General features: G+C 38.7%; 1 protein-coding gene across 1 annotated transcript in view; it reads left to right on the forward strand.

The window, feature by feature from the left end:
• The window catches only part of slc1a7a (solute carrier family 1 member 7a), a 33,642-nt gene extending 15,510 nt beyond the window's left edge, over nucleotides 1-18,132 (forward strand). Inside the window, exons 3-11 of the mRNA XM_071492498.1 lie at nucleotides 5,765-5,980; nucleotides 10,015-10,057; nucleotides 10,984-11,215; nucleotides 11,566-11,665; nucleotides 12,296-12,529; nucleotides 13,925-14,119; nucleotides 16,892-17,026; nucleotides 17,253-17,352; nucleotides 17,713-18,132. Of these exons, the coding sequence (XP_071348599.1) occupies nucleotides 5,765-5,980; nucleotides 10,015-10,057; nucleotides 10,984-11,215; nucleotides 11,566-11,665; nucleotides 12,296-12,529; nucleotides 13,925-14,119; nucleotides 16,892-17,026; nucleotides 17,253-17,352; nucleotides 17,713-17,979 (1,522 nt within the window). The 3' untranslated portion in view covers nucleotides 17,980-18,132. The remainder of the gene's footprint in view (nucleotides 1-5,764; nucleotides 5,981-10,014; nucleotides 10,058-10,983; nucleotides 11,216-11,565; nucleotides 11,666-12,295; nucleotides 12,530-13,924; nucleotides 14,120-16,891; nucleotides 17,027-17,252; nucleotides 17,353-17,712) is intronic.
• The last annotated feature ends 5,363 nt before the right edge of the window (nucleotides 18,133-23,495 follow it).

The following is a 23,495-nucleotide window of genomic DNA, read 5'->3' on the forward strand; positions in this document are numbered from 1 at the left end:
AATGATAGGATCCATTGAGTGGACTGAAGCGATTATTGACACAAACTGACAAGCACCTAATTTCCCCACAGACGCAAATCCAACATATGAGAGCTGGTGATGTTCTTGGTCGACAAACACTTCTGCTCAAGGTTGTTCTGATTCATGTACTGGCAGAGGATTGATTTGAAAAGGCCTTGAAAGCAAAAATCTACATAGAATGAGGAAGGAACCATTATTTCCTAGTCATTATATCTGATTTATTATTCATTCCAGGTTGCGGCAGTAGAAATGTCCTGAATTCCTAATATATATTTTTGGCCATTTGTATTCACCAGTAGTTTACTGTCAGTGCTGCTGTGAACATTTTGGTTGTCCCTCACACCGATAATATTCAGAATTATAAAGCTGTTATAAGTACTGACTATAAATAATCCTATAAAATCAAGTAGTTAAACTGCCAACAAGTAGATTATCAATGTTGCCTTTACTGATCAGAGCTGCTGAAACAAAAGCCACCGTGTCACTGCTACATGCCATGGATGTCATGGATAACTCCTCTCCAAGGAGCCTCAGCCGTCTCTTTTTCATCTGGACGTGGGATTACTGTAATGCTCTTGCTCAGCGAAGGTGCAGCAGGGAGGACTGTAAGCCCCATATGGTCCAAAAATCTTGTGGCAGATCTACTACACATGTTCTTGAAACCTCACGATGGAGGCAGCCACAGATGACAGGCAACCCACTGTAATCCCACCTTGACTTAGAATCAGAGAGGACAGAGATGTCAGCGCAGATACTCGTGTTCAGTATCAAGAGTCCAATTATTCTATTTCCTGTAGATAAGGAGTAAAGAAGCAACAGCTGAAGTGCATGAAAAGTATTTCTTTCTCTGAGTTCCACTGGTTTCCAACCTCAGGGTCAGGCCCCATCAAGGGGTCACAAGAGCACTCTAAGATGATTAAACGGACAGAAAAGATGCTATTATTTGTGCCTTCACTTAAGTGTTCAGTTTTTTTCAAAGGCCATAACCTGTAATGAGGGATAACAAGTAGACATGGCGTAATGTTAACGCTATAATCTTTGTTTTTTTATTAAATTGGATCACATGACTGATGTGTGAAAGGGGATTGCTTCGAGCGATGCACCCACTTGACTCTGCAGTTCCTCTCAGCTCTTGCAGGGCATTTGAGTATCTTTCAGCTCACTGTTTTGGTTTTCTGGCCTTCACTCTTTTGGTTCAATATCACCACTGTCACAGTCATATTTGACTGCAGCAGGCGCCTGTTTTTAGAGAAAAGCACGGTGGGCCTGAGAGCTGCACTGCAACTTAGGAAAACACATGCAAATAGACAAAACACAAACAAATCTTCATCAGTTTGACAACACACGCACAGCAAATACTCACAACGCAACAGAAGTGTTCCCATTTGGTTGTGTTGTGAATATCTGCAGGGCCTGTGTTGTCAAATTGATGAAGATTTTTTTTTTCTGAATCCGCTTGTGTTTTGTCTATTTCCATTTGTTTTCTTAAGTTGCAGTGCGTCGAGCTCTCAGGGCCACCGAGGGAAACACGCTGTTCCCTCCCTGCCCAGCTCTTGACAGCAGAAAGACAGTTAGCAACTACCTGCTGCACATAGTAGAGCATTTTGTAGCAAAAGAGCCAGAAATATGTCAGGAAAAACAGAGCTGAAAGGACAGTGACTATTGGACTTAAATCATCAGTAGGCTTCAACAAGACATGTAAATGCCAACATTGTTGCTAACATATCTGCGAGATGTGACATTATTAGCTTAGATTAGCATATCAACTTAAAAAGGTGATAATATGTCAGGTTGTTTTTTATTTATTAAATTTTATTGAAGGTTTAAAGCATCATAAACCCAAATGCTTGGTATCATTGGCTACATAGTCCATTTATAGCACTGTGTGTAGCGTTTTACTTTACACAAGGTATTTATGGACAAATCTATTTATGCACAAATCTATCCATGACGCCTTGTATAAGACATTAGTGAAATTATGTCTGGAAACGGTTTTATCTGATAAATGCTAAATCTTGCACTGATGGTGTGTTGAGGTGACACTGTGCCTCTCTGTGACATTATAAAGTATTTTATCTTTCCGGAGTGTATGTTCATATTCTTTCATCAGTCAGCGGATGTGATTCAAAAATGAAGCACTCTTATGAATATTCACCTCTTTCTTCACCTTCACCTTCATTCATCCCACACAGGAGAATAAAATACAGAACATAAAATTACCAGCAGTGCTTTTCTGCCTAAAGTAGAGGTAACAAATGAAATGCTAAAACTTCTAAATAATCTGCCAGTGAATCAGCAGCTGAGAGATAAAAGAAACATTTGTTAGTTTGATAAAGTTGTAATTTAAAGGAAATAAGACAAATCCTCCATGTTGTAATCACTTTTTTCTGATGTTTTCATCACATCACTCTGAAGTTTTCATCAATTTCATAGCTGCTGCTTCCACACAAGAGAGTATCACATCAAAAACTCAAGATAAGACAGGACGTGTGGATCGTTTCCATCCAAAATACAACATTATATTGTGATATTATTATCAGATTTAAATGTACAGAGTAGGGAGGAGGAGGAGGAAGAGGAGGAGGAGGAGGAGGAGGAGGTCATGTGGTAAATCCCTGGAATAACAAATGTAATTTTTTTTCCTCTTTGATCTCTTGGCTAGAGTTTCTAGTTTCCCAAAGAGCTGCAGTAGAAAAAAACATGGATGTTAACATCTGGACAGACAATGTAGCACAGTTCAGTTGAACCTGTTTGTACCCAGAAGATTGAGGTTTTGTTGGGCCATCAATCCACCTCAGCTTGACTTTCTACTTATGACGTTCTGATTTTCCTGCCGGAGGTCTTCTAATCCCTGACCGGCAAAGGACAAGCCCTGTAGTTATCACTGCTGTAGCTGCACATGTCGTCCAATGTCCGTAAAGGGTTCAAGGTTTATTCACACAGGCTGTGTATCTTTCTGTTAATGTGATTCCAGTCACATCACAACACTCAGTTTAAGCATCAAACAGGTTGCAGAGCACATTTGGAAGTGTTTAATAGATGGGGAACAACATAGTGAATCGTATAATTATAACTTGCACGTCAGTCCATTTGTTGCAGTTTGTAATAGCTGTGATAAGAATTTAAATCACGATGGTTGGTGATCATATTCCAGGCATATCAAGCAAATTTACTTTAGCTTTATATTCACTGGCTCCATAATGGTGCCATTTATGCTCATTAATACATCCTCATATGACAGAGGCAGCAATTTAATGCTAATTACATTCAAAAGACAGTCTCATCACGTGGTCATTCATGGGAGTTGTCTAATACATTGATAAAGTCTTCGAATTTAAGCGCTTCGCCTCTTAACACTTCACTTTCTTCTTTTTTTGTCAGAACACTAGAAATATCTTCATCATGAAGATACAAAAAGCTAAAGACACAATTCAGCTGCAGTGATAATTTGAGTCAAAATGTCCAGTCATATTGAAAAACAACATTTTAATGGAAAGCCATCAAGAAAGCAAAGGTCAGAGAGTGATAAGAATCTCAGATTAAGTTTCTCAAATGTTGTTTTTTGAAAAGAGCTAAAATTACCACAGATATGAGCCAACATGCACGTAGAGGCACGAAAGATTTAGCTAGAAAACAGAAGGGCGTGATGAACCTCTTATGTCCTTTTGTCCCGCTACAGCAAGAGCAGGGTCAGCATCAGATCTTCGTCCCTGCAGCAGCGGGAGATTTAGTTGGTTAGATACCTGCCAGCATAGGGCTTCACCTTATTTCCTGTGATATGGGCATCTCTGTTTAACAGTCCTTTAATAGTCCTTTTACAATAACCACTGCTCGTTTAATACACTTTGACGTTTGGTACCGTTACACTGTGTTTTAGCATTTACCTCTCATGTTTGAGGGCTAGTAGGATCCAAAAGCAGACAACAAAAACAGGACAAAAGAATACGACAGAAAGAAACTGAAAATCCAAGAACTCAGGAAATGTTGGAGCATGACAAACAGGAAACACAGGAGCAAACTAGAGAAACTGGAGTTTCACAACAGACGGACGACAACAGACAGACTGACCAAGACTAATGGGAAGACAGGGACAAAAAATACACCAGAGAGGCAAGGGCAGGCGAGGAACACAGGTGGAACACATTAGGACGGGGCAGACAGTTAACAAGGAGGGAAACACAAGACAAAGACAGGAAGTTATCAAGTATGAGACACACAAGGGAAGTGGTGTCAAAATAAAACTGGAAATATATCAAATCCAAAAAAATCTAACATAAAGTGTCCAAACATGAAAAATCCTTCAGGGCAAATCATGACCACTATTCCGTAACTATCACTTAACTGTCACTGTATTTGACAAAGGCTACACAGTCTTGCTTTAAGTTAAATTCAATTTTCAAGGGAATTTCAACAATATATCTCTTTCAACAATATATCTCTTTCCCAGCCCAGATTTGCTCAAATAATCTAAGAATCTATACTATTTAGCGGGAAAATGCCAGTTCATTTTTGTCTTAATGGCACTTAATGGCAGCTTGTTCCCTTCGGTTATGCACATATTCCCGCTGCAATCATGTTGTAATCTCAGGCTCCAGTCCAAACCAAATGCATGAGTCAGCACCAAGACATTTTTTTGAAATTTTTGTAAAACTATTATTTGGCTGCAGTGAATTGTGAAAACAGTTGTGATTAATTTGAACCTTTTTAACTGAAGTTCTGCACCTTCTGCATCACCTTTGCTGCTAACACTTTTAACCAATTTCATACTTGAAGTCACACATTGGGAAAATCAAATGCTTCCAGATTTACACACAGACACACACACACACACACACACACATACACACAATATTCCATTGTTGTGGCCCCCATTTTTATATCTCTCAGTCTCAGACTGGCTGAAAAAAATGTATTACACAAACTTACAGGACACGGAGACTTTCTGTCAAACATTTCATGAGATGATAAAGATAGAAAATGGCAGGAGGAGGATGAGCACAGACAGTGGAAGACTCAGCAGCTCCAACTCTTGCCAACTCAAGCAAGATTACATTTTGGACACGGAGAAAATCTTGTCACCCCAGCTCAAGAGGCAGAGTAAAGACTTCTCCAACTCTCCATCTCTCCTGCTGCTTTCACTGGCTTCCCCCTCCTGCTGTGCTGTCATTTGAACATCCTCCACACTTCACACAAATAACATCTGCCTGCGATTCTCACATTTTCAATGCCACCTGCAACAATGTCGAAGAAAAGCTTTTTATTTTTAAATTTACAGTGAATGACATATCTCAGTGCAGTGAAAGTGAATATCTCAACATGAGCACATGCTTGCAAAGCTGCCCATTTAAATGCAAATTACTCTCTTCTGCTTATAATGTTTATGATTACCGTTATTTACACCCCACTACCCACATTCCCCCCACTTCCTGATAGCAAAGTAGCTCTGTATGGCAACGATTTCATGGGCGGTTAGGAAATGTGTTTCATATGTAAAAAAAAAAAGCAAAATATATCCTAAACTGACAGAAGAGTTATTAAATTGCATGTAACCATGGGAGCCTATCAGTCAGTACATATTCATCTACCTGAATCTTATTGTGTCATTTATTGCCATTTGTTTCTATGCACTGTAAATGCTTTGAGTGCGAATTCAAAGATCTCCCTCTGCAGGGAAACTGAAATTCAGTGTCCACTTCTGAAAACTAAATACCCTGTCTGTCTGTCTGTCCTTTGTATTTGTCAGTTTGATGTCAGGTCTAGCTGCCCTGGACGCCAAGTGCTCCAGCCGGCTGGGCATCATGACCATTTCCTACTACCTCTGGACCACCTTTGTTGCCGTGGTAGTGGGCATCATCATGGTGTACATCATCCACCCAGGTGGAGCTGCACAGAAGGAGGATTCTGAGGACAGCAAGAAGCCAATGACCAGCTCTGCTGACGCTCTGCTGGATCTCATTCGGTAAAAGACTGTCATGTTTCTCCTATTACATGCACAAACATCATTATCATCATTCTCATAATTTATCATCACCTTATAGGAAAGCATAGGTGTATTTTTTTTTTATATTAGTTTTTCAAACACACCATAACACAGCCAATAAAAACTGCCATCACCCTTTTAAAATCTGCTAAACGCACCATGTATTTCACTCACCGCTGTTTGTACAATTTGAGAAAATAAATTGTTATAACAGATATCCATGGTGTATTTCTACCTAGAATGGGCGCACATGTATGAGCGTTGTATAAGTTTTGGATGAGGGAGGGTACCACAAAAAGAAATTATAATGAAAGGATGCCATGATTTAAGAACATTAGGGAACCACTCATGTATATGGTGGCTTCATTCTTTGGATTAAATTAAGAGTCTCTCAGCTCCTGACTGTTGTGGAGACCAACAAAAAACACCTAAACGTTTTATGGTGTAGGTTTTGTTGTTTTCTGCAGGCTCCTAACCTGAGGGTGTCAAGCTTTACAAGACCACAAGATAAATCTGAAGTAACACAATTTTTCTTCTAAAATGTCGGAGAGTTTAACCTCGTCAGGACTCTATTCAAATGAAACAACCTGAGAGGGTCAAGCTCAGCTCATAGGTGTATGCAGCCAGTGATGTAAGGTTACAAGTAGGCACTGATTGGATGAGAAGGATCATAAGGCCAAAAGGTTGGAACCAGTGCTCTCTGGAATTGTCCTGTCGTAAAGCCTCTGTGCATGAAACCAGGCTGTGTTGTACATGGAAAAAAGTTGGATGTCTGTTGTGTCTTATTGTGATTATCATTTTTCTAATGTACAAACAAAACACAGAATTAAATGTAGTGCAGTATAATAATATGGATCTATTGATAAAAGAAAAAAGGCATCAGAGAGATCGAAGATAATATTCCCTTTGTGTTTGCTTCAGATTTTGTGAATTTCTTAATGGAATAACACTCATCGACTACAGCACTAGTGGAAAAAATGAATATAAGGTTTAACATAATTTTCTGCTTCTAACCTTGGAGACAAGCGAGAGAGAGTGCCCTCTGATATGTGCATTTCTTGCTCTGCGTGCAGGGTGTCACTTGGACTGAAGTCAAGAAAACACTTGAGGTCAGAGCGTAAAGCCTGGAGCCTCATGTGCCAGTGGGTTATTGTGCTAAGTTAATTAGCGCTGCTGAAGGATGGAGGTGGTGTGCTAGAGGTGAGCCTGGGTCAGCCCCGCAGTGAGAAACATGACGGCGAAGGCCCTGAGAACCACTGTGTCTGTGTGACAGTCGGTCAGTGGGCTAACGTCAGCGGTCTGTAACGCAGAGCTGAGGCTCTGACTCATTTGACTCATTACTTCATTTTGCTGTTTTATCATAAAAGGCACATTGAACCATATAAACTGACAATTATGTGCTTTTAACTTCAAAATAATTCACATTTCATCATTCTTTGAAAGTAATGTTTTCATATTGTGTGGAATCTGGCGTCAGTTTTCAATATATTTGAGACTGTCAATAACAAAATCAAATCACAGTGGAAATAAATTGTATATGACTGAGTCACTTTCAACCAAAATGTTTTTTTTAAAAATGGAGTAAAAAACTGGCCAAGCCCATGAAATCCAACTATGTGCTGATCATGTGGCAGTGGCGAAGCTCCGTCGTTCACGGGATCTCAGCGCATGTGTTTGTGTGTTTGCGTGTGTGTGTTTGTGTGTTTTACAGAGCACAGCTGTGCTTTGGATTTATCTCGCAAAGCTTCTTTACAGCCTTCATCTATCATGCAGGGATACTATATCGGTACACTTACAAATGGGCCCCACTGTCTGCAGTCATGTGTGTGTGTGTGTGTGTGTGTGGGAGTGTGTGATAAGTATGTATAATGAGCACAGTATGTATGAATATGTGCATACTTGGATTTATTAGGGCCTCTGGGGTCAGAGTGGGTCATTAGCCTGCTTTGCTCTGTCTTAGACACAGAGCAGCCTGCTGAATGACTAAGTGGTCAAATCCATGCAGAATGCTCCTACTAGTCCACTGAGTTGCACCATAATGTCAGTGTACCTCTTTGCCATATGTTTCTTTAACGTCACTCTGTTTAATGCAGGAGCTGTAAAATACAATGTGCCTTTTAATCTCCCTGCATCTGAAATGTTTGAATTCTTATTGTGATTGGAGCTCTGATGTGAGTTGGGGTTTACAGCCAGCGCTAATGCTTTGCTGACTCTGACATGATTGACACACACTTATCTGTATGAAGAATGCTACATAATGTATATAGTCTGCAGCCTGCAGTTAACAGGCAACAGGATGCACCACGATTATTTCAAGTCCAAAGTGATGAAAAAAATCCCTCAATCAATTGATAAACTAATCATATCATGGAAATTGTGGTAATATGTAAAAAGATTATAATAATATAGATTGCTCAAATTAAAAAATGTTCGTCCTGACTCAAAAAAAATCTGTGTCAGATGGATTCATGGAATGATTTAGATTTAACTTAAATTTTTAGTTGCGTCAAGGTTTTAAAAAGAAAATCAGGTGTGATCCTTATTCTAAATCTTTTATTTTAACTACCTGTAGGATTTGATTTATCACAAGTATGCATCTTTCTGTTCTTGTTTTTTTATACTGGTTTTAGCCTGTATTGTAAAACACCTCATGATATGATTTAAAGTCATAATTTCACCATTATCAGTAAATAGCCTGTATTTCTGTAAAGCACAAAGAGCTTTACCTCTCAGGCTTGTTCAAGCGCACGTCAAGCGCAGCATAAGAAACATTCAAGTCATTTCTTTTTTATCTATGAAATGATCATTCCTTTTTCCTCTGCCATGTGACAGTACTACAAGCCTGCACAGTCACTGTAACAGTGCACCTAACATTCAATTATGTGAACTAAGAAGTATGTGAGAGTTCAATTACAGTGATTTCAGTATATGTCTCCTCACTATATCTCCTGGCATTATCCATACTAAACAGGACTGCAGAGGGCTGGAGCCTATCCCACCTCATACTGGGCATAGAAAGGTCGCCAGTAAATCACCAGACTGACAAATATAGACAATAAACTGTTCATATTCACAGCTACCACCAATTTACAGGCAAACATGTATGTCTTTGGACTGTGGGAGGAGAGAATGGCACCTGCAGAAAATCAGTAAACTTCACAAAGAAAACTAATATTATCATTATATACTGTGTATAGCCCATCATATATGACCAGTAACCAACTTATGCCATTTTATTTTAATTCAATCCGAGGAAGCTTTCATCTGACAGCTTGAGGGTTACGATGGTTGTTGGGCATTTATCTCCCCTTTCTCCACTCCCTTTGTCCCTTTTCCTTTATTCTACCTGCTTCTTCATCTTCAAGTTTCATCCCTTCCTGCTCTTTTAATACTGAGCACCTGTTACCTCTGCTGCACATGCTCTTGGCAGGCAGAGCACTCACTATAATACAAGAGGGTTTTTTTATGGCTGTTATTGAAGTGTAATACTTTTGTACTGTCTGATCAGCTTTTAGATTGAAATAATGAAGAGAGAAAGGATTTCCATCAACCGAGATCAATGCAGAAAAACAATGACCAAAAGTACAAACAGGAGACAGTGAATCCAGCAAAAAGACGTTTGTGAAGAGAATCAAAACCTCTTAAAAAGGAATTTCATTTTTAGACAAAAAATTAATACTATTTTGCAAATTCACTGTTGTCCTGCAGAATATTCTGACCATTAACATATCTGGTGTGTGAGGATGACATCAATAAATTTGTTTCAAAACCAATTTAAAACTAAGAGAGAAACAGGAAAACATCTTCATCTTCACTGATGAAGCATTTGTACGTCAGTTGTGCTCTTATTCATTGTGACCATTTAACATTGACATTTTACTCTGAAAAAAAATAATAATGTGTGTGTGTGTGTGTGTGTATATATATATATATATATATATATATATTCCCATTATGGTCACATCTGCAATCCACTGAAGGACTTTAACATTTCTGAAATTTCTCTTCCCCAGCAACATGTTTCCGGCCAACTTGGTTCAAGCTACATTTCAACAGGTAAGCTGAAATGGTGACAGCAAAAATACACTGAACAGCAGCAATATTTTGGAAGTGAGGTTAAAGCAATACTTTTGCTTTTGAGGAACTACTTGCTTGTTCACTTTCTTGCTGAGAGTTAAGTGTGAATTGACATATAGCCCACACTAATACATATGTTAATGTATGTATGCTTATATTGCAGACATGTCACTTAAATATATATCCATCGCAAAGCCTGTCAATATATGTTGAAATCATATACAGTAGGGTCCAAAAGTCTGAGACCACTTTCCTAGATTGGGAAGATAGATATGTTTAAAATGAATGAGAAATTAAGAAAGAATTAATTAATTAATTAGATTATAGAAAAACATATACAACCATATAGAATTTCTATATGTATGTTGTTTTAGTAAACTTTAGTGTATATATATTGTTAACATATTTGGTCACAACATGTTATACTATGTAAAAATTTATATTTTTACACAGATTTTCCTATATTACTATGTATTTTATATATGTTATAAACTTATATATTCATATATCCAGAGGATGTATATGTGTGATTAAAAAAAAAGGTGACATATATGGCAACATCTCTCTTGATACAGGGACATATATATCATATATTAGATTTCTGTGTGAGCTGTACCATCTATGGAGAGCTGTCTTTCATTGTAATCAGAAAATACTATAGAAACAGCTGGAGATGTTTGTATGAAAATCACACACTGCGTGCTCTGGGTATTGTCAGCTCACTACTGTGATGTTTTTCCGCTATTTAAATATTAACACCTTTGATATAAGCCCACACTTGTGACATTATCTGTTGCTTTGCACTCTATGCTAATGGTTTAGTGTTGTGAACATGACACTAAACCATTAGCATAGAGTCATGTTCACGACACTGATGCTCTGTTTTGTTTTGGTTTTTACTCAAGTATCGAACCCAGAGAGTCCCAGAGCTCATCCCCAAACCAACGGTGGCTCAGCTCCTGGATGAGACCACCACACGCAGGGTCTACATCTACGGCATCCAGGATGACAACGGCACAGATGTTCAGAACTTCTCCCTGGATCTCACACCGCCGCCTGACGTCATCATGAAAACATCACCTGGTACCAGCGAAGGCATGAATGTGCTGGGGATTGTTATTTTCTCTGCAACCATGGGTAAGGGGTTTGCATTGGTCCTGCACACACACCTTCACAGAGTAACATGCACAGCGCACAGACATGAATATGAATAATTGTTTAATTGAAGTCTTGGCTCTTCCATACCTCTGATTAATTTATTTTAAAATGTTTTGTGCTCCCCTGAGGAAATAAGAGAACAAAGAGATGACATCATTTCATTAGTTTACATTTGCTGAATGCATTACTGTAGGTGCATAATTGATGCACATTTTATTAATCCATGCATGCTTGATTAACACATGTTGTACCAGTGGAGAGTTATGCAATGTGTTTTAATTGAGTTTAAATTAGTTCATACAAGCAAGGTTTTTTTTCCCTCAATCCAGGAATAATGTTGGGAAGAATGGGACCCAATGGAAGCGCTTTGGTCAACTTCTGCCAGAGTTTAAATGAGGCAGTTTTGAAGATTGTCGCCATTGTCATCTGGTAAGAGTTGTATCTAGGAAGTAAACAGCATCGAAACAAAGTCATAAAATTTGTGAGCAGTTTTGATACTGGTAATAATGATATAATTTTTAGCTGAATAACAGCATTAGGAAGTTTTCGTTTTTCATGTCATTCATGTTCCACTGAGGAAGAACATTACTTTGGTGACCACTTCACTTTTCATCTAGCACCATCACCAGGTCAAAATTTGTATTTTTTCCAATACTTTTTTATGATCAAATGCCTGCAAAACTAATGACATTCCTCTCAGTCTCATGTGTTAGCATTTCAACATGCTAACCTAAGATAATCAACGTGGTAAATATTGAACCTACTGAACATCAGCATGTTCAGATTGTCATTGTCAGAGCATTAGCATTCTGATGTTAGCACAAGTAAATTCAGATTTTCAACACCATTTCAACAGCCTAAAAGATATTATACATGCTATTTACATAGTTTTTTTTTTTTACTGCTGGCATGATGAGCTGTTTTTGAATAATGATTGATTAATGATTACTGATTTTGACAACTTAAAGAGAAATAACATTTTGGGAAGAGCTTATCTTGTACCTGATACCCCGAACGAGTACTCTATCTTTCCTCCCTGCCCCCTTCCTTCCCTCCCAGGTATTTCCCATTTGGCATTGTGTTCCTGGTTGCTGGAAAGATCTTGGAGATGGATGACCCTTCAGCCATGGGGAAGAAGCTGGGGTTTTACGCCATCACTGTGGTAATGGGCTTGGTGTTGCATGGTCTCTTCATCCTCCCAGCAATGTATTTCTTCATCACTAAGAAGAGCCCCATAGTTTACATCAGAGGCATTCTGCAGGCGCTGCTCATCTCCCTGGCCACCTCATCCAGGTAAAAGTGAAAGATCTGACTTTTCACAATTAAACACAGCATTGCATTCACATTTCCTTATATTTATATTCGTTTACAAATTTGGGGACTGTGAAGGTGTTTTGCTGAATTTCTTTAGGAGCCAACTTAATCAAGTTCCGTACATTTTGCTTTGTTTATTTTCCACTGTAGGATAAAAAATAGTTATTACAAGCTGTCACTTGAGGCTCTCATGGAATTTCTCAAGGAACACATGCATGAAAGCTTCTCTGAAAATGTAATGGTTATGTTCCCATCATGGCGATTACCAGACCAAGCTACAATGAGAGCAAGCTACAATGAGTGCAAATAATTACGATAAGCTTCAATTGATGGTTCACCAAAAATAACAACCAACTAGGAGGTTGCTGAGGTCAGGGCAGATGTGCTGTTGTGATGTGTTGTTAGTGTAAATGGAGCAGATAATGGAATTCACCTTGAATTAAATGGATGTTTGTGGGGTCTAACCCTTTCAACCTGCACTCCTTCTCAAGGCTGTCTTTTATGTTTTGATTGGACATTGGTCCATTCAAACAACACTACATCTTGTGGCCTGTGAGAGGGGTGACACACTACTAATGAGTTCAGTGTGGTGACAGTTAGACCTTACCTTCTTATACTGCTCCCTCAAGTGCTCTCAGACCAATGAGGAATATCCAGAGACTTTATTCAGTGCGGCAGTGAAGGTTTCTCTAAATATTATACAATATGGTGTTTTTGGATTATGCATTGCTACGGCCAATCGAGATGGAGAAGTTAAAATAATCTTTTAGCAGCATTCTGGTCTCAACTAACCAACCTTGCTCAAATAATGAAAAACATAAACAAGGCATATATATATATATATATATATATATATATATATACATTTTTTTTTTTTTTTTCAGATTTTTATCACAGCATCACTAAAAAATTACATATACATGAATACATACTGCCTCTTGAGCGCTTGTGTATTATTTTTTAGATCACATATGTTTTTCTGACTGTAAATCAACTGTTTTGAATTACAACTGTGAGAAACATTTCAGTCACGTACCTTTGATTTTTGGTTTTAATACATTTGAAGTAGTACATTTGAAATATATTTTTTACAATGCAACCAATCTAGTAAATAAATACACTGACAAATGGATAAACACCAATTAGAGGCAGTTTCAGAACACTTTGGATTTTTGGTTCATTTGTCTTTGGCAGAAACAAGAGCTCCCTCCACGGAGAAAATAGCTACTTGAAATCATGTGACTAAAGATTTTGACTTTTGTCTCCATTGCATGACTGAGTCTGAAGCTATTTTACACACTATCACAGCTTCTGTAAGAGGCATTTAGTGGGATGATTACTTGCTACTCTTATCATTATCTTCTTCTGCTGCAGCTCTGCCACTCTGCCTATCACCTTCAAGTGCCTCCTCGAGAACAACCACATCGACAGACGCATCATCCGCTTTGTGCTGCCTGTCGGGGCCACCATCAACATGGACGGCACAGCACTCTACGAGGCCGTGGCAGCTATCTTCATCGCCCAAGTGAATAATTATGAGCTTGACTTTGGGCAAATTATAACTATCAGGTATGGGCAACTGATTTAGACTCGAGCAAGCTATAAAATTTCATGTTTAACTAAATATCAGCAGGTGAGGAAGGATGTTCACAGCCTGGTACAAAATCAGTTTTGGTCTCTAGAGCTTATTTCCCACTTCATGACAGCTGTACTGGGGGTAAATTTTAGTATAACTCACCCGTTTAATTTTTCTTCAGGCTTAAAGTTATTTAATTAATAATTGAGGGCGGGTATGAGTGTATGCACCGAGTCTCACCTCCACAGGCTCCACCTCTTTGCTCATTTTTAGACTTACGAGGAGTTAGGCAGAGTCAGCCACTGCCAAGGTGGTGCAGCAGAGCAGCCCACTCCACTTGTTTTGTATTGTAAATATGAAGCTACAGCCAGCAGACGCATAGCTTATCTTAGTTTAGCGCAAAGGCTTGGCTATTGTTGTTTTTAAACTTTCTTACACCGATTTTGTGCAGATGAAATAAATAAGATATAACTTGTTAATTAGTGGGATTTTAAGGTGTATTTTTTTTGTAATTTTTTGGCACCTTTGGTCAGAGCATGCTTAGCTTAGCAAAGAGACAGAAACTGGGGGAAACAGTTAGCCTGACACTGTTCAAAGGCAACAAAATCCACCTTCCAGTAAATCTCTTTTTTTATCCATATAAAAACTAAAGTATAAAAATGAGAATTTTGTATTTCATGTACTTTATTTTTATATTAGACTTCTGGTCATTGGTTGCGCTTCAATGAGTTTCCGCAGGTTTTCTGGCAACTGATGACTTAAGGTGCTGATAGGCAGATTTTATTACCTTTCGACAAACCCAGGTTAACTGTTTCCCCCTGCTTTTCAGACATCATCTAACTCTAAGCAAGAAAGTGAATAAATGCATTTCGACAAATGTCAAACAGCTTTAAGCAGGTTTTTTATCTGAATAGCTGAATTGTTGCAAATGAGGGAAAGCCTTCCCAAAGTGTGACAATATAGGAAAATTTCATCTGGGTCAAAAACGGTGCAGGCATACTGGTGTTGGTCTGGGTGCAACGTGTGAATTTATCTAACATCACACATTTAGTTTAATTCTGAATTACTAAAAAATATTATGGGATTTACTAGATACACATATATGTAAATGTCACACAGATTACGCCTCATATGAGCTTCTTAGTCTGATCTGATTTCTACTAAATCAGTCTGGGCACAGACAGACACACAGACAGACACACAGACAGACAGACAGACAGACTGATAGACAGACACAAACACCAACATCCTGCCAATACCACCACCCTATAACTTTCAACCACAGGTAAACAACCCCGCCCAGGTCTAGAGAAAAGTCTTTTCCCTCCTCTGATTTGATGACTTTTCCTGCTGTAATAACATTAAGCAGACCTCTCCTCATGGCTGCAGTCTGTACCCATTCCCTCATAATCCCTTGGCGGTAAAACCCATATGACCTGTATTACTCATCTCCCTTGTCACGCCAGAATTATAATAATTTTTCCCTCTCTGCGTCCTGTTCCCGTGCCGTTTGGCTGCTGACCATGGAGCTGCTCCATCTGCATGAAAACATCCCACCACCACCACCTCCACCAAGAACATTAGCACTACTGGAAGAACTATTCCGATCCTTTTCCTAATTAAAAGATGTAATACAATGTAAAAAGTAAATGCAATGAAAATTTTACTTAAGTGCAGAGGTATCATGTACTTGAAATAAAAAAGTAAATCTATGCATTATGCTGAGAAGTTCTTTTCAGAGTGTAAGTTTATGATACACCGTATCTTATATTTTTTTAATGTTTTCATCTATCGATTTTATAAGCTAAAGGTTCCCAGCCTCGGGATTATGGACTGGTACGAGGCATCAGAACATTTGCTACACAATTGGAAGGAAATCATACTATTTAGCAAAAAAATCATAAATAAGAATTAAATAACTCTATAAGCAATTTATATCTACAACTTCCCCGTTGCAAAACAGTCATTGAACAATCATTGTCTAACCATAGCAACTGTAACTAGTCCTGTCTCCACTCACTGAAACAGTGTCTCTGATGCTGTAGGAAGAGTGATATTTGGTATCTAAATATTGTAGAAGGTGCTGTCTTTTTTTTCTTAAATACAAGAAGAAAAGTGTGAGCAATGTGTTGAACAGTGTTTTTATCTGCTCTAATATAAGCTGCAAATGGTAGTGGTCAGTGTAAAGTGCTACAGTTCTAGAGAGCTTGACTGGCTGGCAGTTGTTAAGTGGGCACGATGAGCAAGAGATCAACTACTTTGAACTATATGCCGCAGTTTTCATCGTCACACGACCCCTAACAAAAATATACGGATTTTGAACTAAAGAAGGTCACCAGTATGAAGGCGACCAGTTTATCATCGCCACCTTCCAGCATTCAGCAATATATGAAATCTTTGTGAGGACACTACCTGAGACACAAGGTTACAGGCTGATCACGTGTATTGTGTGAAAAACCTTAATATGCAAGTAACTAAGGTAAATAATTATAGCTGTCATGTAGACTAAATGTAGTGGAGTAAAAACTATACAGTCTTAAATATATTGAAGTATAAAGTAGGAAAAAAATGGAAGTACTCAAGTAAAGTACCTCAAAACTGTACTTAAGTGAATTACTTTGAAAATAACTTTCGCTCATGAAATTTTATCCCCCTCACAGACAAATCTATACTTCACTTCAGAGAGATCATACACACCTTTGATGAAAACTTGTTCCTGTATGTTATAAATGAAATACATTCTGCTCCTTTGTCTGTTCTCCCAGCATCACCGCCACTGCAGCCAGTATCGGTGCAGCAGGAATCCCACAGGCCGGACTCGTAACCATGGTGATCGTGTTGACCTCAGTGGGTCTACCCACTGATGACATCACTCTCATCATTGCTGTTGACTGGGCTTTGTAAGTCAGGGTTATTCTTTCATCCATGGGTAGCTTAACACAATCACAGCCACCTACTCAGGAAATGTTTATGACATTTAGCTGTTTTGCAGCTGTGGAGTTTAATCAATAGCTTCTTTCCTGGAAATAGGTGCAGTAAGCAAAATATACTCAAAGGGCACTGTCAGCTTCTACATTACATAAACCTTCATTACCACTGTGAATGACTTTTGGTTTTATCATGTAGGGATCGATTCAGGACCATGGTCAACGTGATGGGTGACGCCCTGGCCACAGGCATCATGGCTCATATCTGCAGAAAAGATTTTGTCAAAGAGGGGGAGCAGGTGAAAAGCTGCAAATCATTAATTTATTGATTTATTGATTGACTTTCAATATTTATCTTTATTTGAAAGACAGATAGATGTGAAGTGATATGTGGATATTCTGTAGAGCTGTTTTAAATGAAGGGAGACATTTTGGGACATATCTTTATTTACTTTCTTGCCAAGAGTTATTTTGAGCTATGGGTAGAGCCAGACAAGCCATAATCCAACCTTGGATAATAGGTTTTTGTATACAACACATATTTGTAAATTAAACGTCTCCAGTTTCATGGCACTTGTGAACATTACCTTCTTAATTAAGCAACCGACTGAGATGCTCTTCTTCTCTGCCTTCATCTTCTTCTTCATTGCATCCACCAGGTGCCTCTGATCTGCGAGACTAAACCGATGATAAGCATCCAGCAGATGATGAACTACCAGAACCAGAAGAACGGCTGCTACCAGCCGCCTCCACCAGGCAGCAAACAGGACCACCTCTCCCCGGACGTGTCTCGCCTGATCCAGCTTGAGGAGGGAATTCGGCCGATAGAGAAAAAGAAGCACGCTCACTCCTCTCATCACAAGAGAGAGCACAGGGACAAGGACCACTGTTCCATCGATATGAATGGGTTGGAGACTAATGTATAAAAGCAGCTATCCTCCCAACAGCTACTTACACATCCAGAGCTTCAGGGCCAGTGGGAGAGGAAGACAAATTGAAGAGCTGAGGTGACCAAGGTCACATGCTTTTCTCCTCCGAGAAGGGGAGTGACCCTGACTGGATGAGTGCAGGAAAAAAAAGACTGCTACATAACCTAAATGATGACCCACAGTTGATTGTGTATGTTTGTGAGTGTACATATTTATCAGATGTATTATTTGGTACCAGCAGTGACAGTGTGCTGCCCTGGCTGACGAACATTTTAAACCAGAGAACTGATCCTGTTCAAGGTTTCAATAACATCCTTTCAGATCTGTGAGTCAGCACGTCTCAAAGGAGCAGAAACGGAGAACATAATAGCTAATATCAGATTTAATTAAAGGAACCTATCCCTCTGTGGACTGTGGAAGAAATATCATATGTCTTTTTATTCACTACAGTCTGGTTTGGTATGTTTTAAGAATTTTTTTTCTTTTTTTTTCGGTTGGGTTTTTTGTATTATTATTATTATTATTTATTATGGTCATTGTGTACTGCTTAATCAATCTTAGGCAAAATGTTGCCTGTTTGGAGTATTTTTCTAATAGATCCATTAACTCCATAAAGTGCACATCAAAGAGACATAATGGAACAAAACAAGATAATTGAACTATAATAAGGAACCTTTATTTGAACACACACTTGCCACAGTTTGCTTCACATTTAAGAAACAAACATCTCATATTTTTAGGGGAAAAATGGGACTATGTACAATTTCCCAGATTTTCTAAGCAACACTTTTCCTCACACTTGTCTTCACTGCCTTGTTGTCCTGAGTCTAAGTGGGTACTCTGCCTCATACCTGCAGTACTGTATACTCATTGCCAGAATTAAGGCAAAATGATGATGAAGATCACAACAATGAAAATGAAGACGAGCGTTTGCCCTTGTGTCGAAGTCATGTCAAGTTGTCTTTGCACCCCATTGCATTCCCTCTTTGCCTTAAACGACCAAAGGAGAAGAACACGGGACCAGAACACAACTGATGTACTGAACTTTAGCTGAAAGATGAGAACACAAGACGACAGTAACATGTCGTACGCTGAACTCTGTCCAATGTAATGTAATGATATATGCTGTACATGTATTTTAAAATTTTAACAAATTTAGATTTTACTACCATGTAAAAAGAAACATTTCACTATAGTCTAACATTTATAAAAATGTACCAACTCTGTAAAAAAGAAAACACTGACAAATGAAAAATATATCAAAAATATACAAACAGCATACTTTTTGAATTATTTTTCTAAATGGTTTGGGTTACAAGGTTTGAGTTGCAAGCACTTCAAATGTAATAAAAGTATGTGACATTTAAAAGACTGCACAAGCATGAGCACGAGATCTGACAAGCTGCTTTTTCTCTCTTAGAGGCATAAAGAAAATGCAGCTGTTTACTTATTCACCTGAGCAAATGTCCTTTTCACACATGAATAAAGCCCACAGTGAACTAAATCCAACTGAGGTGTCAAATGTGTAAAGACAAGATTTTGAAGATTACCACTGAGGACTGATTACGAACAAGTCAAGTGCACTTAGGAGTAGGCATAGACAGATAGATAGATAGATAGATAGATAGATAGATAGATAGATAGATAGATAGATAGATAGATAGATAGATAGATAGATAGATAGATAGATAGATAGATAGATAGATACTTTATTTATCTGCATAGGGAAATTATTGTGTCCAGCAGCTCATATACATAAAAACCACATACAAACACCCTAGAGACTTAGAAGTATAGTCACACACAAACACAGGCAACCGTGCTCAATGTCAATAAATACAAAAATGCATTTAAGGTGCTTGTGTGTATGGGTGGGGGTCGGGGGGTGGTCATGAGTCCCCTCCCCTGACTGAGGAGTTTAGGAGCCTGATGGCCATGGGGATGAAGGATTTCTTAAAACACTCATGGATGGTTTATTAAAAAACTGGCTCAGGTAAAATCTCCGTGTTGACCTGCCCTGTGGCCCTAATGTCCACACTAAAGACAACTTTGTCAGTTATGGCTGCACAAAGAGCCTAATGTATTGCTAACTTCTATGTGATTTCCTATTCAAGATACGTTTATGCATTTATTTATTTTGAAGTTCTCATATAATTACATTTTGAAGTTTCACTGAATGCAGTACAGAAAAGCAATTATACAGTATATTCTACACCCTAAAGACCATATCAGTACAGCAGGATACATACATATGAAGGTCGTAGGTCTATAGAATTGGCTTAGTGTGCTATAAGATGTAATTTCACTGGTCGCTCTGCTGATTTAAAAAAAAAAAAAAAAAGGGAAAAAAGCTCTAAGTAGGAGCAACAGGTTATGAATGTCAGAGAAACAGCATCACCAAGGCAACCTTGGAGAACAAATTACAGGAATTGGGCGCAATTGCCAACCCACTGACCGAACACTCTCAAGAGACAGATTGAATGGACAGTGTCCAGAGTGTCAAAGTATATAAAAGAAAGCTTTATCTGTATTATACAAGGTCACCACATCAGTGAGAGTCACATAAACAATCTCTTGCAAACAAACTGTGGATTTTTTTCATACTGGATATAGAACATGGGGGCGCTGCAATTTGAAATCAAACATGATAAAAAATATCGTGAGAAAATAGAATGGATATCACTATCGTCATATTGTCACATTGTCATAGTCAAAATATCCCAACATTAAGTAAAGGTGATAATGTGGTCAAGGCAGGGATGAATATTAAGTCTTATGTTTTGGCTATTTATCACGTAAAAAACTTTTCTTTTCATTACTGTTTCTGAAAAGCTGAAATATGACTTTACTCTGGGCTAAATGTGTCTAAATGTGACTATTGTACATCCTAGTGTAATCTGAGCTCATAATCCATACAAATGTCATGATTTTTGTTTGCATGTAATAACTACAGCTCACATGAAGATTTGACTCTAGCTCATTTCCTTTACCACTTCTACTAATTTTGGATATTTAATATGCTTGAACTTTAAAGAAATATTACATAACTCTTCAAAGAAAAAATTACACAATTATATAGATATGTTTTGCTGCTGCTTTTACACTTCCTTGCCAAGGAACATTATGAGTTTTATCACAAAGGTAAAGCAAGAAATTAACATTTCCATTCCTCCACATTTCCAAAGACATGTTTGTTTGTGCTGCTTGTTAATGTCTCCAAACAACTGCTTCAAGTTTGATTCATTTTAAAGATATCTTTAAAAAAGGCTGTCACTGGAAATAGAGGATATAAAAAGCAATGGAAAGAAATGAATTATATTGTTGTTACAGTCGGCAGTGATTGTTTAACTCATAAGACATAGGAAATGCATTGTATTGAGTTCCTCCTTGGCTGTGTAAAACTATGCTATTAGATATCTCTGTCCCAAGGTTAAGAGAGAACATGTAATTGTTTCATGATATAAATTCAATGTAATACCCACAGTTTTCTCCAGCATGCTGTTAGACAAGGTCAAGCTCTTAAAACTAACTATATGTCTGCACAAACATCCCTCTCCACACCACAGAGTCAGCCACCTTCAAATGTTATATTAACAGATGTATTTTTTAGATACTTATAGGGAGGTGGTGAACTTTGGTGATATCTTTTTACATTGTATGCAGAGGTCTGATCCACTGAACCAATGTCATAGACCAGGCCTTAGCAGAATTGATATGTCTCACTCAAATAAAGTGTATTCAATAAATACTTTTATTTTACTGTCTAAGAGAGCTTTGAGCCGAGGTTACTCCTGTGAGTTCACGCTGAGCTTCTAAAGTTGACTTGAGGCAAAGCAAGCCTGAAAATCCTCAGCTAACACCACTCTGCTTCACCTCACCCCACCACTGGGCTTGTTACAGTACATCTCCTAAAGACCCATTAGCCCATTGCTAATGGTCAGTGAGACAGGCAGGCAGCCATGTAGCCTGTACAGCCACTGAATATTGCCATTTGGCCAGCTGGCCACCTGGCAGAGGGTCAGGATGGGGGTTGGGCTAAGGGCGCTGGCTGGATAGGAGCAATTAGGAACACAGGCTGGATCTGGCAGAAGGTGAACAGTGGTGAGTGGCCAACAGGGAGATGTCTGGATCAAGTCGAAAATACAGGGCACTCAGAAAGTATTCAGACCCCTTCGCTTTTTCCACATTTTGTGATAGTGCAGCCTCATGCTAAAATCATTAGGGTTTTTTTTTTTTCCCCTCATCAATCGACAATCAAGACCCCATACTAACAAAGTGAAAACAAAACTTTGGAAATTTATTACAGTACTCAGCTGAAGCACCTTTGGCAGCGATTACAGCCTTGAGTCTTCTTGAGTATGACGTGACAAGCTACGCACATGTGGACTCTGCAGATCCTCTCGAGCTCTGTCAGGCTGGATGGGGTCCATCAGTGCACAGCCATTTTCAGATCTCTCCAGAGATGTTTGATTTGGTTAAACTAAGGGCTGCGGCTGGGCCACCTAAGGACATTCACAGAGTTGTCCCTAAGCCACTCCTCTGCTGTCTTGGCTGTGTGCTAAGGATCAATGTCCTGTTGGAAGGTGAACCTTCAGCCCAGTCTGAGGTCCTGAGTACCCTGGGTCAGGTTTTCATTTGGGATATCTCTGTATTTTGCTCCATTCAGCTTTCCCTCAACCTTGACTAGTCTTCTAGTCCCTGCTTCTGAAAAACACCCCCGTGGCGAGACACTGCCACCACCATCTGGTTTCCTTAGAAGGCCAAACAGTTCGATCGTGGTTTAAGGAGACCAGAGAGTCTTGTTTCTTACAATCTGAGAGTCCTTTAGGTGCTTCCTCGCAATCTCCAAGTGCAGTCATGTGTCTTACTATGGAGAGGCTTCTATCTGGCCTCTCTGCCATAAAGCCCGGATTAGTCCTATGCTGCAGCGCAGTGATGGTTGTCCTTCTGGAAGTTTCTCCCATCTCCACATAGGCTCTCTTTAGCTCAGCCAGAGTGACCATTGAGTTCTTGACCATATCTCTTACCCTCCTCTTGTTCTTGCTCTTTCATTATGGGCAAAGTGAATTTAAACATATTTAGTATAAGACTGCAGCATTGCTAAATGTGAAAAAACTGAAGGGGTCTGACTACTTTATGAATGGACAAATGGGGGAGGGGGGTTGTCAAGGTTACAATAATAAACACACTGACTATTACATGTTACATGGTTACTATAAAAATGATCATGGCTTGGTTAGGTTAAGGCACCAAATCTACTTGTTGAGGTTTAGGGTTAGGGTTGAAATGATTTGAGTTAAAATAAGTTCTTCCTCATTATCAATCATTACATGATCTTTGTTGTCATGGTTACAGTAATAACAACGTGGTTAACTTGATGAATGGTCTTGGATAATAGAAACATTAAACTGCTGCTTTCACATGAGAATTGAACACCAATCTCCTGCGTCATATTCCTGTGTTTTGTTTGCCGCTCTATGTACGTCATGCACTTACTTGACATAGTAAAAAGT

This window comes from Trachinotus anak, unplaced genomic scaffold (assembly GCF_046630095.1).
Source record: "Trachinotus anak isolate AG129_WGS33_773 ecotype Australia unplaced genomic scaffold, CSIRO_AGI_Tana_v1 ptg000012l, whole genome shotgun sequence".
NCBI classification, from domain to species: domain Eukaryota; kingdom Metazoa; phylum Chordata; class Actinopteri; order Carangiformes; family Carangidae; genus Trachinotus; species Trachinotus anak.